The 16,388-nt window shown below is 40.5% G+C and overlaps 1 protein-coding gene across 2 annotated transcripts in view; it reads right to left on the bottom strand.

The window, feature by feature from the left end:
• Positions 1-16,388, bottom strand: part of HSPBAP1 (HSPB (heat shock 27kDa) associated protein 1) — a 54,076-nt gene that overhangs the window by 7,661 nt on the left and 30,027 nt on the right. For both annotated transcript variants that reach the window (XM_012640317.1, XM_012640307.1), the window contains 3 exons: positions 8,367-8,503; positions 5,042-5,213; positions 2,383-2,466 (listed from right to left, as the gene is read on the bottom strand). In XM_012640317.1, the coding sequence (XP_012495771.1) occupies positions 2,383-2,466; positions 5,042-5,213; positions 8,367-8,503 (393 nt within the window). The remainder of the gene's footprint in view (positions 1-2,382; positions 2,467-5,041; positions 5,214-8,366; positions 8,504-16,388) is intronic.

Raw genomic sequence — 16,388 nt, forward strand, 5'->3', positions numbered from 1 at the left:
AGAGATAAAAATACAGAAACAAATAAGAAACGAATCCTATAATGTTAAGCTTCAATTAGGAATGTATCAGTATTTGTTTATGTCACAGTCTAGCTGCATCACTCAAAGGGCTTAGAAACAAAGACAGCTCAATGGCAATGAACAGCCTTAGAGCCCAGATCTCAGTTTCTAAAGACCATTCCCCACTAAAAGTAACCATGGCTACCTGGAGAAATGACTGGCTTCCAGGTTTGGAGCAGGAAAAGTATAAGGGGATCCTGGGATATCTTCTTGTGTCAGAAAGCAAGGATACACTCAAAGATTCATTAATGGGGGCATATCAAAAGGGCACAGGCCTGCTTGAAGGAGTTTCACTGAAAGCACAGATGAGACCCAAATTCAAATTATCTTGGTAAGCGGGAATGCTCAACCAAAGCAACATGTTGAAAATTAATAGGGACGACTGTGAAGTACTGGATTTAGACTTAAAATCAGCTTTACAGGATAGTACAGGATAGGGGACAACCTGACATGACAGCGGATCATGTGAAAAGCAGCATGGACATTTTAGGGCTAAATACGAAACTAAAGTGAGATAAGATTACTAAAAAAGCTAATGCAATATTACAAGCAGCACTGAAAAACTTGAGGATTTAAGTCATGTGAGGTAGAAATCTTATACTCTCTTATATAAATGCGGCCCACTGGTATTCAGTTCTAGGAGCTATCTATTGAGTGCTATTCTTGACATAATAGCTCTCTTCCTCCTCCTCATAGCAATTTCTACTTTTTAAACACTTCCCATATGTCAAGCACTAATATTTAAAATTAATACATGCTTTTATATATGTTGCCACATTTAAGCTTCACAATACCCTACTGAGATGGATTCAATTATAATCCTCAGGCCAGATGTGGTGGCTCATGCCTATAATCCTAGCACTTTGGGAGGACTGCTTGAAGCCAGGAGTTCAAGAGCAGCCTGAGCAACATACCAAGACCCTATCTCTATAAAAAATATTAATAGAAAAATTAGCTGGACACGGTGGCTCGCACCTGTAGTCCCAGCTACTCAGGAGGCTGAAGCAGGAGGATCGCTAAGCCCAGGCATTTGAGGTTGCAGTGAGCTATGAAGACACCACTCTACTCTACCCCAGGCAACAGAGTGTCTCAAAAAAAAGTTATTATAATATAATCCTCATTTTACAAGTAAGGAAAATGAGGCTTGAACAGATTAAGTAACCATCTAGGTTAGACAGCTAACAAAGGTAACCTGTAACGCAAAGCTGCCTGATTCCAATGTCTATGACCAGAATGCTAATGACTCTGGGGAAAAAAAGTCATATAAAAACATGTCGTTAAACAAAGCAGAGGTTTTGAGGTTGGAAGAAGAAAAGATTACGGAAACACCTGGAGGGTGAATTCAAATATTTTATTAATAAAAAGATGACAGCTCCACTGTTTGATAATGAATGAGCTTTAGGAGGCGAAACATAAGACAGGACTGTTGCAGCTGTGATTCTGGCATTGGGAGTGGAAGTGGACTCCATGGACTCTACCCTGACATCTGTTCCACTCCAGCTCAGCGTGCTACAAGCCCAGTTCCTCACAGTGAGGGTGCTGATCTCTTGCCACATCTCTCACCATAGTCTGAAGGGCTATACCTCCTCTCTTCTCTAAGTCACAGCAATACAAATTCCTGTTACCGTATTCCTTATGTTCCCCTGACTCCAAAGCCCTTCGCATTACCAACGGATAGGAAAAACCAGACTGGGGGTCGGATGTGGCTGCCAAAGAGAGCAGAGGGATGCAACGCAGGCTTCGGGTCAGGGGAGCAGAGACGTAGTCGAGGCCTCTGGTTAAAGAGAGCACAGATGTAATGAAGGCCTCAGGTTGGGAAGCTACTGTAATTGTCAAATAGAGCAGGGACGAGGATTAAGCATAGCATATTGGAGGGAAAAGGCCTCTGGCAGAAATAAAATGATAAAAGCACTGAAAGACTCTGCTTTGAGAAAATGTAGAAGCCAAGACTGAGAATTCTGCAATTAGTAACGACTCTGAACCAAGAAGCGGATATTTCCTGCCCAGATGGTGTGGGATGGGACTAGCAATGTGGGACAGCCAGGCCCAAGACAATTTTCCTAAAACAAGGGAGAGGACCCTGCACTCCAACATCAGGGCCCACTGTGTGTCCCTAGAAGAGAGAGAGCAGCACATCACTAAAATTCCGATTTTCAACCTAAACATCCATCAACAGAGGAGATAGAATACATAAATTACAGCACACCGCAACAAGAAATGCTGGAGTGTTACTTAAAAAAATTAATCACCAAGTTGTATAGAGTATCTTTTATATTTTTTAAAAACAGGGATTATACTTAGTCAAAAAAAATTAAAAAGTACCAGCTCAATCCATGAGTTTATACTGACAGTGACGGGATCAATGGATTCTACATAATGCCACCAGTGTCTGGGAACAAACAGAACCTGAAAACCAAAGAAAAAATGGTTAGCACAAGAATAGGACATTTCATTTTTATGTCAGAATCAGACCCTAACTGAGGGTGCTAGGACAAAGAAAGGAATACAGACAAATTCACAGTAATATTGCTGAAGGGAAGGAAAGGGAAAGAAGAAAAAAAAAAAAAACCCCACAATCCTTTTTCTTTTTATTCCTTTTTTTTTTATTGACCAGTTTGCATGTTCTGCGAAGGATACTGCCAGCTTCTCAACTCTCCTTAATTCTGGGCCTTCTCTATCCACATATAAATCTTAGCACTTGATTCTGAGATTCTGATTTTTCCTCCTTTCCAACACAGAACAGTTGCATGCGTTCTGAGAAAGGGTATAAAATATAGGATATAGTTTCTGTCCTCTCACAGTCCAAAATCCAGCCAATGAGAAGATAATGTGTAGAAAGGTGGCATTATATAGGTGGTAATTAGAGGATATTTGCTGCTTGAGAACTTCAGTGGGAGAAGCAGGCATGAACTAGGGAGGTCAGGGGCAGGAGGAAGTGTGGTTTGAACCAGGGTTAGGCGAGAATTTAGGCAGAGAAGAATGCGGACATGCCAGGCAGGAGAAGTGGCACATACAGAGGAGGTAGGACTGTTGAGGGATAGCAAGTAGGTCAGTCTTACTACTGCAGAGGGAGTAACGGGAGGTAAGGTGGGAGAAATAGGGTAGGGCCAATGTAGGACCCTGAATTCAGAATAAAGAATATGGATTTTATCTTGTAGGCATTAGGAGTTGCTGAGAAATTCTGAGTAGAGGGATGGTTAAAATAGTGATATTAAGAGAGACTCTGGGATGGACAGGAGATGCTTGCAATGGGCCACTTACTCAATGTCAAGATCTGAACAGGAAGGTATACTAAACAAAAGCAACAGCCAGAATCAAGAAGGATGGCACGCATCCAGAGTTAGTACCAGATTTCCCATGGAAAGCTAAGGAGAGCAAATGGAGCTGATCTGAAGTTTATGGGCTTTAGATTTAGGAAACCAGTGGCACTTGCTATGAACAAGGCAGGACTGGGAGATGAGGGGAGAGTTTCTTTTAGGATAGCTGGGAACTAACGGGCCACTGGATTTAGTCATTAGCAGGTCATGGATGTCCTATCACACAGTATAGTTTCAGTGAAGTGGTGAGAAAGAGCCGGGTTATGGGTGAATCAAGGAACAGATAAGATGTAAGGAAAACAGATACAACAGACAAAACTACTTATTCAAATTTGGATATTAAAGACAATAGAAAATGAATCGGCAACCAGTACACACCCACTAGAATGGCTGTAAGAATAACGACACAAAAGGAAAATAAGTTGTTGTGGAGTATGTGAAGAAACTGGAACCCTCATACGATGCTGGTGGGAACGTAAAATGGTATAGCTGCTATGGAAAACAGTGTGGCAGTTCCTCAAAAGGTTAAATACGGAGTTACTATATGGCCCAGCAATTCCTTTCCTAGGTTTATACCCAAGAAAACTAAAAACATAAGTTCATATAAAACTAGTACATGAATGTTCATAGCAGCATTATTCATAATAGTGAAAAAGTGGAAACCCAAGTGTCCATCAGCTGATGAATGGATAAACACAATGTGGTATAGCCATACAATGGAACATTATTCAGCCATAAAAAGAAATGCATAACATTCTACAACAAAGATGACCCTTAAAAACATTATGTTATGTGAAAGAAATCAGACACAAAAGGCAACGTATTGTAATGTGGCACTTATGTCCAGAATAGGCAAATCTATAGGGATAGAAGATAGAATAGTGGTTGCTGGGGGTTGGGGAGTGACTGCTAATGCGCTAAGGCAACTGGGTCAAGTGCAGTTATCTGAGTCGGCAGTACTTGCGTGGGAACAAAGTAGGAAAAGAGCCAGTGAGAAGGCACAACGGAAGGAAGACAGGCAGAGGAGGGGGATAATCTAGGGAATAAAGTCTACTTAAGGGACCAAGAAAATATTTCAAATTGTTAATAAAATATCAGACAGCAAGTGCCAATGTTATAAAAAGGAATTTTCCCCACTAAGTATAACACCTTTGGAAATGCCTCATAATAAGTTATTTAAGAAAGCAAAATCCATTCTTGTTTAAAAGCAAATAATTCTCAGCTCCTTCTGCTTCTGTTGCCCTGGACGCATTCTGACCTATGTTTATGAATATGGGTTCGGTTCCTTCACAGTCGAACAGGTATTAACTATGAATATACATTCCAGAGATGCTCAAGTACTCATGCCTTGAACATTTTCTCTTAACCTGAATAAAATGCCTTTGTAGGCTCTTGTCTTCCTCCAAAGTCCATTCTCGTCTTTACCAGTAGGAGGAGCTGTGTTCCCTTTTCCCATCTCCTTTCCAGGACCTGTGAAGCACAGATGTGTACGTCTGAAGCCTACAGCTGGCGAAGCTACCTTCCAGTAGCAAAGCAGAGGGAAAGAAACCATTCTCATTTGTTTTGGGGGGGCGGGGGAGAGGGGAGCACATAGTACAAGCACTTGAGAGAGTTACAGCTGTGGTATCCACTGACAGGTTATTAATGTTTTAAAGCCCCATTACCTGTCCTGGGCTCAGCGTAACCATATGTCTTTGAGCTTTCCGGAACTGAGGAAATTGCTTTAAATCAGGATTGACAACATTGATTTTACTGAACACACTAGATTCTTCATAAGGGATTCTAGTTGGATAAAGGAAAGGAGTATCTTCTGGAGGAAAGAGATGCCATCTTTTCCTAATTAAAAAAATAAGACGTAAGTTAGTACTCTGAACTTGAGACAAAACATGTAAGAAGGCAGCAGCTAAGTGTTCATCTTTACTAATTTAAATTCAATCCTAAGGGAATACAGGTACCATCTCAATGGTCACCTGGCCTGTCACTCAAGGTTAGAATCCCCTCTGCAGACACCTGGCAGAAGGCAGAGCCACGACTAGTGAATATCTCATGACCTCCTGCGGCAGCCCCTTTTGTTGCTAAGACAGGATCTAGTGTGTAAGATCATTCCTTCTCATTGCAAATCAGAGTCTGCCTCCTCACAAATCATTTCTATCCCTGACTCTAGAGCTACCCAGGATAACCCCCACTTTCAAATATCTGTTTTCTTATCTTATCCAGAGCAAAAACCCATAGTTCCACCCACCAAATGTTTCCAGATTGCTCTCGGTTTTGGCTGCAAATTCCTAAGTTAAACATTTGTTACATTAACCCCTTAAGGAAGAGATATACACAAATAATGCCACATAACTAAAAAGTAGTATAATACAGGAATTTTCAAAAAGAGAAAACTGTAAAATGTTTCACTTAAAACATTTCTGAAAAATGGAGGTAATAAATCTTAACTCACAAAACACTAGACACACCCATACTTTATGCCAATAGAGGGACGACATCTGAGGCAAAAAGGGGAGAATTGTGAGAAAAGAAGACAAAAAGACAGAAATACACAGATGAGGAAGCAGAGAGAAAAAGAGGGAAAATCTGGTTCTGAGAAAAGAAGCCCTGAAGTCCTCTAGCGACCCCCTGCCGTTGTTACACTGGGGCTATGAAGACCGAACTGGGAAGCAGTGGCTTCTGTTTTCAAACTAAGAAGTGTATACTGTAGTCTTATTTTGCTTTGGAAATTTGAAGGTTTTACAGGTATAATGAAATGCTTTACTTTTCAGAAAGTCATTTTGGAGCTATAAAGGCAGCTTATCCATTTCCATAGCCATCAGTTTAAAAACCATTGAAGTTCAAAACCTGTTTGCCTCATCTGAAAGCTCTGAGATGATAAAACTGCTCCATTCCGCTGTATCTGTGACGTGTGTGGGAGCTGTTTCCGATATTGAGTATGCTTAGAATGTTACAGCCGGAAGGGCTCTGAAGAGATCGTCAATCTATTATAATTTCATTTTCAAAGTAGTTGCCGAGAGACCTGGTGCTTTGCTCTGTGTCACTCACTGGCTAGTGGTTAGTGGCAGAACCAGAACTAGGTCGCAGATCTTCTGGATTCTCCAGATCCCAAATCCTTCCTGTGCACCACAGCAGTATTTCCCAAAGGAATCGCCATAATGATAACCATCCATCCAATCTGCTTTGCTTGGCTTGAAATGTAATATATACATCCTTCTTTCAGAAAAGGTACTGAATCATCATGTCATCCCCTGCTCAAAAAACCTTTCATGGTTCTGCATGCTGAAAAAACAGAGACCAAGCAGTGTTTGCCTGGGAGGCCAGACCCTCAGGCTCTAAGCTGCCTTTCCAGCCCAATCCCTCTGTCTCCAGTGCAAAATATACTGGACAGCTCACAGGGTCCTATACACACCCCATACTTTCCCAGGGTCCCTCTGCTCCTCCCATCTGTGTCTTTGAACACTTATCCATCCTTCAAAGCCCACCACAAATGGCAGCTCCTCTATGAAATCTTCCCTAATCTTTCCAACAGGAACACCATCTTCTGCTTTTTAGTTCCAGAGCTCTGTGAAACATTCCTCTAGACTAGAGCGTGTACATTCTGCCTTATATCACAGCTATCTGTGGGCTTGCCTGCACTCTAGCTGTAAGATCTCTCAGGGTAGACAAAGTATCTTACTCATTCATCCCTTTACCTACTATAACACATGGTACCTACACAGAAGGATACTCAGTGGATAATTATTTACTGAAGTTATTTTATTACTCCAGAGTTATAGGAGGCCAGAAAATACGTTCTATTAACAAAGTTAAAAACTATATTAACTTTGTATCATAGAAAGAACTTGGGGTGGTTTTTTTTAATGTTTTTCCATCTTGGATTTCTTTGGCTTATTTCCCAATTCAGAATACATGGAAAGCAGCTACTTAAAATGATGCCTCTCTTAGCAAGGTGAAATTATCACACTATCAACTCCACAAGGGCAGAGACCAAGCACATTTGATTCACTGTTGCACTCACAGCATGTAGCAATGTACCTGAAACATTCTAAGCCCTTTAATAAAGACTGGATGAATCAAAGATTAGGCTATCTTTTACCATTCTGTAATTTTCAGAGTTCTTCACATGTGAAATGTATTGACAGACATAGTGATTGTTTCTTTTAAATCCACTCATAATCCTTTTCACGTTTAATGGGTCTGAGAACTTACACATTGCCATTTCTGTTTTTCCATCTGTACTGCCCTGTAAATGTCCCAAACTGCCAGGAGAGAAGACTGGGGCACCATGAATTAGGAGAAAATAAGTCTGCACATATATCTGAGTATATCCTCCAAGTGGCACAAACACTTAGACTCTCTCACATGACTCTAGAAACCAGGTATATCAAACGCATTACCTGACTTAGCCCTTATATCTCTTATGGTCCATAGGGAGATGGAGATATTAATAAAAATTAGCCTAAGGTAACGATATCCTGTATTGTGTCTACAGGTACGAACAAACTAAAATTTAGAGTTGAAAGGATCCAGTATCTTTCAAACCAGGCTCCCTGCCATCCCTTCAGGGGATTGACGATAATAGCAAAGCCTCTTTCTTTCAACATACTGCTCTGCTCTTATTTATTTAGATTTGAAGAAAGAGTGTTCCTGCTTTTAAATAAAAGTTTGGCAACTACAAATGTAAACAAACAAATAAACAAAAAAACTAAACAGAGTGCTGTCTAGCTAAACCGGGAGTGGAATCCCAGAGTTCTAGGATCAGCTCTCCGCAGACAATCCTGATCACGGCTGAGAGACACACATGGAAACCACCATTTCAACTGTTTTCACTTCACAAGGAGGAACCAGAACTAGAGGTTAAGAGGTCTGCTCTGGTCATGAGGCAGGCTGACAGGATGGGGCTGGGACCAAGTCTTGGGGTCCTGCTGCCTACCCAGCACTCATTCCTGTTCCTGTTCTCTCCACCCCCACCCCCACCCCCACGCACATTACCTTCCTTGTACCTGGAATACTAAATTGCAACCGTAGGAGTCCAGATGACAGGGTGTATGGGATCCCAGGGAGCCAATCCACAATGTACTTTCTTGTCCATTTCTTCCAGGAAACCCAAAGTCAGACCATTTCACATCCTGGTTTGAAATAAAGTTACAGTCCATCAAGAACCAACCAACTCCTCTGCACCAGTGTTGCACCTTTTCATTTGCACATCTGTTTTCTGGCACTTGCAATATTCTCTCATTAAATAATGCTACAGATGACGAGGTTAGGTTTCCAGAGAAGTTCAAGAAGTCTTTTTAGCCAATTAGGTGTCTGAGTAACCTCAGTAATAGTACTCATTCAACAAATATTTACTGACTACAACATGCCAGGCACTGTTCTGGTAGCTCGTGATGAATCTACGAACAAAAAAGGCAAAAATGCCCACCCAGATTAAGCTTACGTTTTAAAGGCTGGACAAAGACAATAAACAATAGACATAATTATGCAAGTATCTAGGGGAACACTGTTTCAGGCAGTGGGAACACTGAATACAACGGAAACAGCATTATTTCAAATATCTCTGAAACTTGACTTAGGAAGTCAGAAAGCCACATTCCCTCTGCAGTGTAGGTATTTGTGGGCACAAGCAACTTATTAACTTTTTATACTTCAGTGACTAAATAAAAGAAGCTTTCTCCTAGGTTAGCGGAGTTATTTAAAACTATCAGTGCTGGAGCCTTAGCTTATGCCTACTAATCAGATGAGTTTCCAGGTGGGGGTGTCACACTATCTTTTCAAATACATATCCATAGATGAACTTTGCTATTACTCACCAAAGTCATAAATTCCTTAAATGCAATGAATTTTAGAACAGAGACAGCATAGTGCTCTGGACTTGGACTCTCCTCATGCCTGGCTCTGGGGACAGACTCTGCCTAAGTTAACTCCTGGGAAAAGCCTATACGTATAAGCCAATAGCGCACTTGCAGCACAGAAAAACAGGGTCAGACGTAAACCCAAATCCATGGGATTAAAAATATTTATAAACTAGAAAAGAAAAAGAACATCCTAGTGAAGCAGGCATGAAGGGTTTGCTTTATTTTTATTTTAATCATGAATTTTTCCTTTGAGTTTTAAAAAACAAAACCAAAAAAACCCACTTCTATGTGCAGACCACGGTCTTAAATGCTGACACTGCTTTTATCACTATCTGCAATCTAAATTTTCTATTTTTAGAGGCAAACCATTAACAGCTGTATTCAAAGAGAAAGAGGACTTTAAAAAGACATTTAATGGATGGTTTTGAGGAAGACTAGAAAGCATTTTCACATTTGTTTTGAGTGATGAAAATAGCCGGATACGTGCACATAACTAATGTCTGTCATAGAAGAGGGCGTTTTTGCAGGGTCAGCATCATTGTAATGCAAATGGCTCACATGCAGCAGTTCCAGAAGATGGCAAAAGTCATGTTTCCTCTGGATACAGCCCATAAGCTCCATGCAGGGAGCTTACCTCTGTATTCTCAATACCCAACATAGTACTTGGCTCAGGGCCAGAGCTTGGAAATATTTTGGCTGCTTGGGAGGGAAGGAAGACTCTGCTCACTTATCATGGGTAATTAGTTCAGGGCAACAACATTTTTGAGCATCTGCTATTTACCTGGTATGATGCTGGGTGTTGGAAATACAATTTACCACACCTCAGTCTGAAGAATTTAACTCAAGGAAGCTCAAAGACATTCAGTATTAAAAGGAAAAAAGGAAGATTTGCCTCGGCTACAAAGAAAAGGGTTTAAGTGATTCTTAAAGATACATCTCTTTGGGAATCTAATAAATGCCAATGCCCCTCTCCTCACAGAAATGCACACACACACAAAGTTTCACATATACTTTCAAGGAGCTGACAGACTGACCCCAAGTGAAAAACTCTGTTCTAGAGCCCTGTTTCAGAAAGAATCCCAGCCGGAAGATTTTTCTACAGGGGTTGGAGGTGGGAGGGTGTTACTGTGTAAGAAACTGAGGAGAGGCTTCCCTGACCTCTTGTCTGGCACAGTAATGACTTAAAAAGCAAAATTATTAATATTTTGGAATGGTTAGATCAGATGGTGATCTAAACTTCAGCTGCAAATTGGCTGGGAACCCCAGGAACAGTCTCCACAGAAGCTTGTATCCATGGGATTGCAACATTCCATGACTGGGACATCACACTAATGCACTGTCAGGCAGCACTTTATTTTTAAGCAAGTGAATTATACCAAGGCTAATATTAGGCCTCCCTCTTTTTCTTACAGACTGTTGCCTAGCATGTCTCTTCAGCCTTGCCTTGTAAGTAAGTTTTAGGAAATAGCCCTGGGACCTTACATTCATTCCTCTCCCATTTAATCTTGTTGGGTTTTGCCTGATGGTTCACAATGTTTACATGACTCACTCCTGAGCCTTCATCTCCAGTCCTAACCTCTCTCCTATTCATGGCTAAATGTGTATTTTCAACTGCTAACAAGTTATCTCTACTTGGTTATTGAATCCTTACAGTTGACCAGGCCCTGACCCTAACATTTTATACGTAGTATCTCATTTAATCCTTATGAGATTGAAGGTAGGTATGTCCATTTTACATATGCAGAAACTAAGGGGCAACACTGTCCTCTTGATAGCACCGTAAAAAAAAATGTGGAGGCATTTTGGTTGTCACAAATAATAAGTAGGGATTCTACAGGTATTAAGTGGATGGAGGCCAGGGATGCAGCTCAACACAACAAAGAAAGGTCTTGAATCTTGCATAATTTTCACAATGCTGAAAAATCTGTCCTGAGTTATCTGAGACTAGAACGCTATTTCACATATCACCAAAGGATTTTTTGCATGGCTTTAATATATATTGAAATTTCTAGAAACATAATTATTAAGTCAAGGGAGGATTGTACTTCGTGTTTTCACAGCTTTCCCAAGACATATCTTGCAGCTTTACCAAAATGTCCACCATTTGGAAAAATTAAGTCACAGAACGCACTGAAACTCATGACATTTGGGTCAGCATTATACACACTCGTATCAGCCTGAACTTTTATTGGCATTATGGTGACTCTACATGTATTAATATATACACAAATATACTTATTTAGACCTTATCTCCAAATGTTAAATATGTTAGAAATATTCAATGGAATTTTGTCTTAATTCTTTTAAATTGAACATTTTCCTACAGATGCAAGCATCTGATCAGTTATGTCTTCTCATGTAGTTGTGCTTGAATATTTACATATTAAAAATACATAATTGTTTAAATTATCCCATATTTTATGGCTTGGGAATTTTAGCAGTTTAAAAAAAATGAATTACCTTATGTGTGAAGGTAATTATGTCACCTACAAACTGCATTTCAGAACAGTAAAGGGAATGTAGGATCTGATATGAGAACCACTGCTATACCACTTCTGCAGCCTTCCCAGTGTGGGCCACATACCTCCCACCTTCGTTCCTGCCATTGCCTCTGGCTGGCTGGTCCTCTCGTTGCCCAGTTCATATTTCTCACATCCCATTCATATTTCTCATTCAAGACCCAATTTAAATGTCACTTCTTTGAACCCTTTAATCCCTCCAATGCGAAGTTGTACATTCTCTCTACAGCATTCCCAAAGCACTCTGCACATTCTTCACCTCTAACCCATTCTCCTCCCAGTGATCTTCCTAAAATCTAACTCATGTCATTCCCTTGCTTTGCATGTAGAATTAAATCTAAACGCCCTCTACCATGGGCCTCCATGGCTGGACTCTCTCACCCCTCTAACATCTCTAACCCTCTCCATCTCATTGGGTGGATTCCAGTCACACTGGCCTTCTTTCTCTTTTTCCAAAAAAGCAAACTTTTCCCTTCTACAAGGTCTTTGCACATGCTATTCGTTCTGCTTAGGGAGCTCTTAAACCCTCTCTTCACATGGCTGGCTTCTCGTATTTTAGGTGTTAGCTTCAATATCACTGTTCTCAGAAAAGGCTTCCCAATTCACCCTATCTAAAGTAAGTCCCTCTCCTGTTACTCTTGATTTGAGTCTATTTTTGTTTACTTCATAACACTTACGACAACTGACCTTTGCTTGTCTGACTCACTTTGTCTGTCTTCTCCACTAGAATACATGCTCCCTGAGGAGAAGAGAGCATGGCTGTCTGTGACTCTCTAGCCCTAGCACAGTGCCTGAAAAACAGGTGCTCAATCAATGATTGTAGAATGAATAACTACTCACACTGTCCAGTTATATTTTCTGTCTTTTTTATTTTTAGAGACAGAGTCTTGCTCTGTGGCCCAGGCTGGAGTACAGTGCCATCATCAGAGCTCACTGCAACCTCAAACTCCTGGGCTCAAGCAATCTTCCTGCCTCAGCCGCCCGAGTAGCTGGGACTACAGTTGCATGTCACTGTGCCCAGCTAATTTTTTCTTTTCTTTTTTTAGTAGAGACAGGGTATCCCTCTGGCTCAGGCTGGTCTCAAAGTCCTGATCTCAAGCGATCCTCCTGCCTCAGCCTCCCAGAGTGCTAGATTACAGGCATGAATCATCGCGCCTGGCCGTATTTTCTGTCTTTTGAACACTTAATCACCATAGTAACCCTAGTGACCAGCACAGTCCATAGCACGTGGCAGAACTTGAATCTAGTTTCTGCATTTATCTATCCTCATCTCTGGCACTCATGTTTTTCATTGGCTAGAACACTTATTACTCTGTTTTGCTTCTGGAATTTTATTCTGGGCAAATATATAATAGCTCTGGTGGGTACGATTGCAGGGTTTCTTAGCCTTGGTCATAGGACCTAGGCCAGTGCTCAAGTTTAAACAATTCTCCTAACAAACAGTGACTGACAACAGCCATCTGGGATAAAACTAGAACAGAACTTAGAAAGCCCTCTCAGGGTCTGCAACAACAGAAGAGGAGTATCCCAGATCACAGTGTGCATCTAAGTTGGTTTCTGGATTAAACTGGATGTGGTGTCCATTCAAAATGATGATATATTAGTTTTTGGAGGTAGGCTTAATCATATACCTGGATTTGACTACTCATTATGTTTTCTAGTATAGTCATTGACAACTTGCACATCAAAATGTTATTTTATTATAAATTACTTCATTTATTCCCCTTTAAATTACAGGGGAGACATTTTAATGATTTTTAAAAATTACATATGTAGGTAATTATATCACCTACAAACTGCATTTCAGGATCATAAAGGGAATGCAGGATCTTAGAGTTGAGAATCACTGCTGTGCCACATCTACTTGAATCAACACATACTGACTGATTACATGTGACATGCTAATCAAGGACTGAAATTCAAAAAAGTGTAAGACACAAATGCCTCTACTATTGAGAACTTTACAATCTCGTTGCAGACACCAACCTGAAATAACAAATTACCAAAAAAAAAAAATGCCTGAGGGCAGTTTCTATCACTATTGCATGACTGCACAATAAATTGCATAACTGCACAATAAATTGCATAACTGCACAACAAATTAAGAGGTCAAGAATGGCTGAAATTTGGTTTTGCCCTTCTCTATCTTGGTCCCTCAGCAAGGAACCAATGCATGAGTACTTAATAAGGGATTTGAACTTTGTTTCTTTCCCTCCCTCTGCTTCAGGAAGCAGGACAGCAGACTAACCAACCTACACCAACTTGACCACTAAATAAAATGACTCAGCCATAGGGCCTCCCCTTGAAACTGCTTGCCTTATGGGTGCCTGAGAACTGCTATTTTTCTCTGACTTCAAACACCTCCCTTCCCTGCTGGGAAGGGTATTCTTAGTCATGCACTAAGAATGACCTGAGGATGATAGGGCGGAGGGCAAGGCTCACCCTTGGAACCCTCTCTTCAATGCTACAATTCTCCCAGTCCCTATAATTGCTGTATGTAGAGACCCTGGAAACTGTACTGTGCTTTTACAATGTAAATTTGCTTCAATTTTTCACTGAAAAATTTTCTGTAAACACTTTGGGGCAGGGGTAGGGAGAGTTCTATGGCTTCCGGTCTCCCCTCCTTTTTCCATGAGCAGATTTGTGGCAGAAACTGCCCAACCTTCTTCATATTTAATCCCTGATTTCTTTCAGGAAGATAACGTGCCCAGCTCAGAGACATCCACCTTCTAGCCTCCCTTGTAGCTAAGTGGGGGCATGAGACTGGACACTAACCATTAAGCAGAAAGTGCTGGGTGGAACTACTGGCAAACTGGCTTAAAAGGAAGATAGAGCTGAGAGTATACTTTTGCCCTTCTTCTTCCTCCTTTCTGGTATACAGTGTGATACTTTGGAATATAAGATGGCTTTGAGGATGGAAACCACGTACTAAGAAGGACAGAGCAGAAAGACGGGAAGAACCTGAGTTCTTAAAGTATGACAGAGCTTCCATTCCAGTCCTGGCCAGTCTATCTCCAGACTTTCCTTACATGGGGACAAAAAAAAATAATCATCCTTGTGCATTTAGTTAAGGCTACTTCTATTCTGGGTTTTCTGTGATAAGCAACTAATCCTACCCTACACTAACTCAGGAGGAACACTACATTAATGGGATTTCCCCAATGATCCCATTCTATCAGAGCTTTTACCCTGGTTTACACATAGGCTAGTCCTAAATTGTATATCAGAGAAATGTCCCCCTGAAGAAATACTTTGGTAGACACTTTGGAGCAGGGGCAGGGTGAGTCCTATGGTACCATTATTATAGTATATTATCAAATCAGTAAGCTCCCTACGCTGGCCTGGAGAGCTGACCATCAAGATCAGCATTGTTTCCCCAAGGGGGGAAGAATGTTCTGAGTCCAAACAATTGATATACAAACAAAATGTGTAGATTACAAGCAATGGAAATGACAAAAGACAACAAAAGAGAAACAAGAACCAGAAGGTCTGGATAACCAACTCTTTAATTAAAGAGTAAGACTATATTTAATATGGAGGTACTAACACGGGGCTACAGTAATTTAGTAGTCCATTAAATACTCTAGTGGATAGGAGCAGTTCTAAATGAAAATAAAATCGCATATTACCCAGCACTTAAAGGAGCTAACCAGGAATTCAGTCCTGCTTCTTCATCCTCCTCTACCGCCAACCCCAATGGTCTCCTATCAGCCCTGTTTCCTAACTTCTTGCCAAAATCTATCTGGGAAGTTTCTCTGCAGTTTAAAGATACCTAAGAGAAGTGGGATGGAAATGACACATTTGTCATTTCAGTGTTTCAGGATAAGACTGAATGTAGCTTAGCTTCTGTACAAAATGAGCATTATAAGCAAAATTCATTGTTCACTCACAGTTAATAAAAGATGGGACAAATTGAAAACAGGCTGGTCAATGAAAATCACCTTTGTTTATAACAGAAAAATAGGGCAGACACTTTATTCTCCTCTTTCTTTGGATGGTCCTGCCTTGTCATGATGTTCTGAACTATTAATAAAAAAATGAGGACTCACAGGACGACAAAGTATTTTTGTGCCATTTTTAAAGGTAAGAGTTAGTATGGGAGATATTGCTAGTACACCAACATAATGGGATACTTGGAAACAATCTTTTTCCCACTACCTAATTTTCTTTTGGGAGTAATTTTATTGAGGCAAAATTTATATATGATAAAATACACCCATTTTAGAGTACAGTTCAACAAATTTTGACAAATGCATATACCAGTGTAACCATGATCAAGATAGAGAGCACTTCCATTACCGCAAAAAGTTCCCTCTTACTCCTGTGCAATCCTGTGTATCCTCCAACCCGCACCTCTATCCTCAGCCCTAAGCAACCACTGATCCACTTTCTGTTACCACAATATTTTCAAACTGGATTCCATTAGGTATGCATAACAGCAGTGAGGATCAGTATTAAAAATTCCTTAATTAAAAATGTCCCCAGCATTTTAAACATTAAAAAGACTCTGAAACACTGGCTGTAGGAAAAAGAAAAAATTCAAGAAAATGTATATGCTTCAATGTTTTTGATAATGTGCTATATTTTAAAATTGTATTACAACCACTTAAGTGATAAAATGAGTCGGAAACTTTACT

The sequence above is a fragment of the Propithecus coquereli genome, unplaced genomic scaffold (genome assembly GCF_000956105.1).
Source record: "Propithecus coquereli isolate 6110/MARCELLA unplaced genomic scaffold, Pcoq_1.0 Scaffold10, whole genome shotgun sequence".
NCBI classification, from domain to species: domain Eukaryota; kingdom Metazoa; phylum Chordata; class Mammalia; order Primates; family Indriidae; genus Propithecus; species Propithecus coquereli.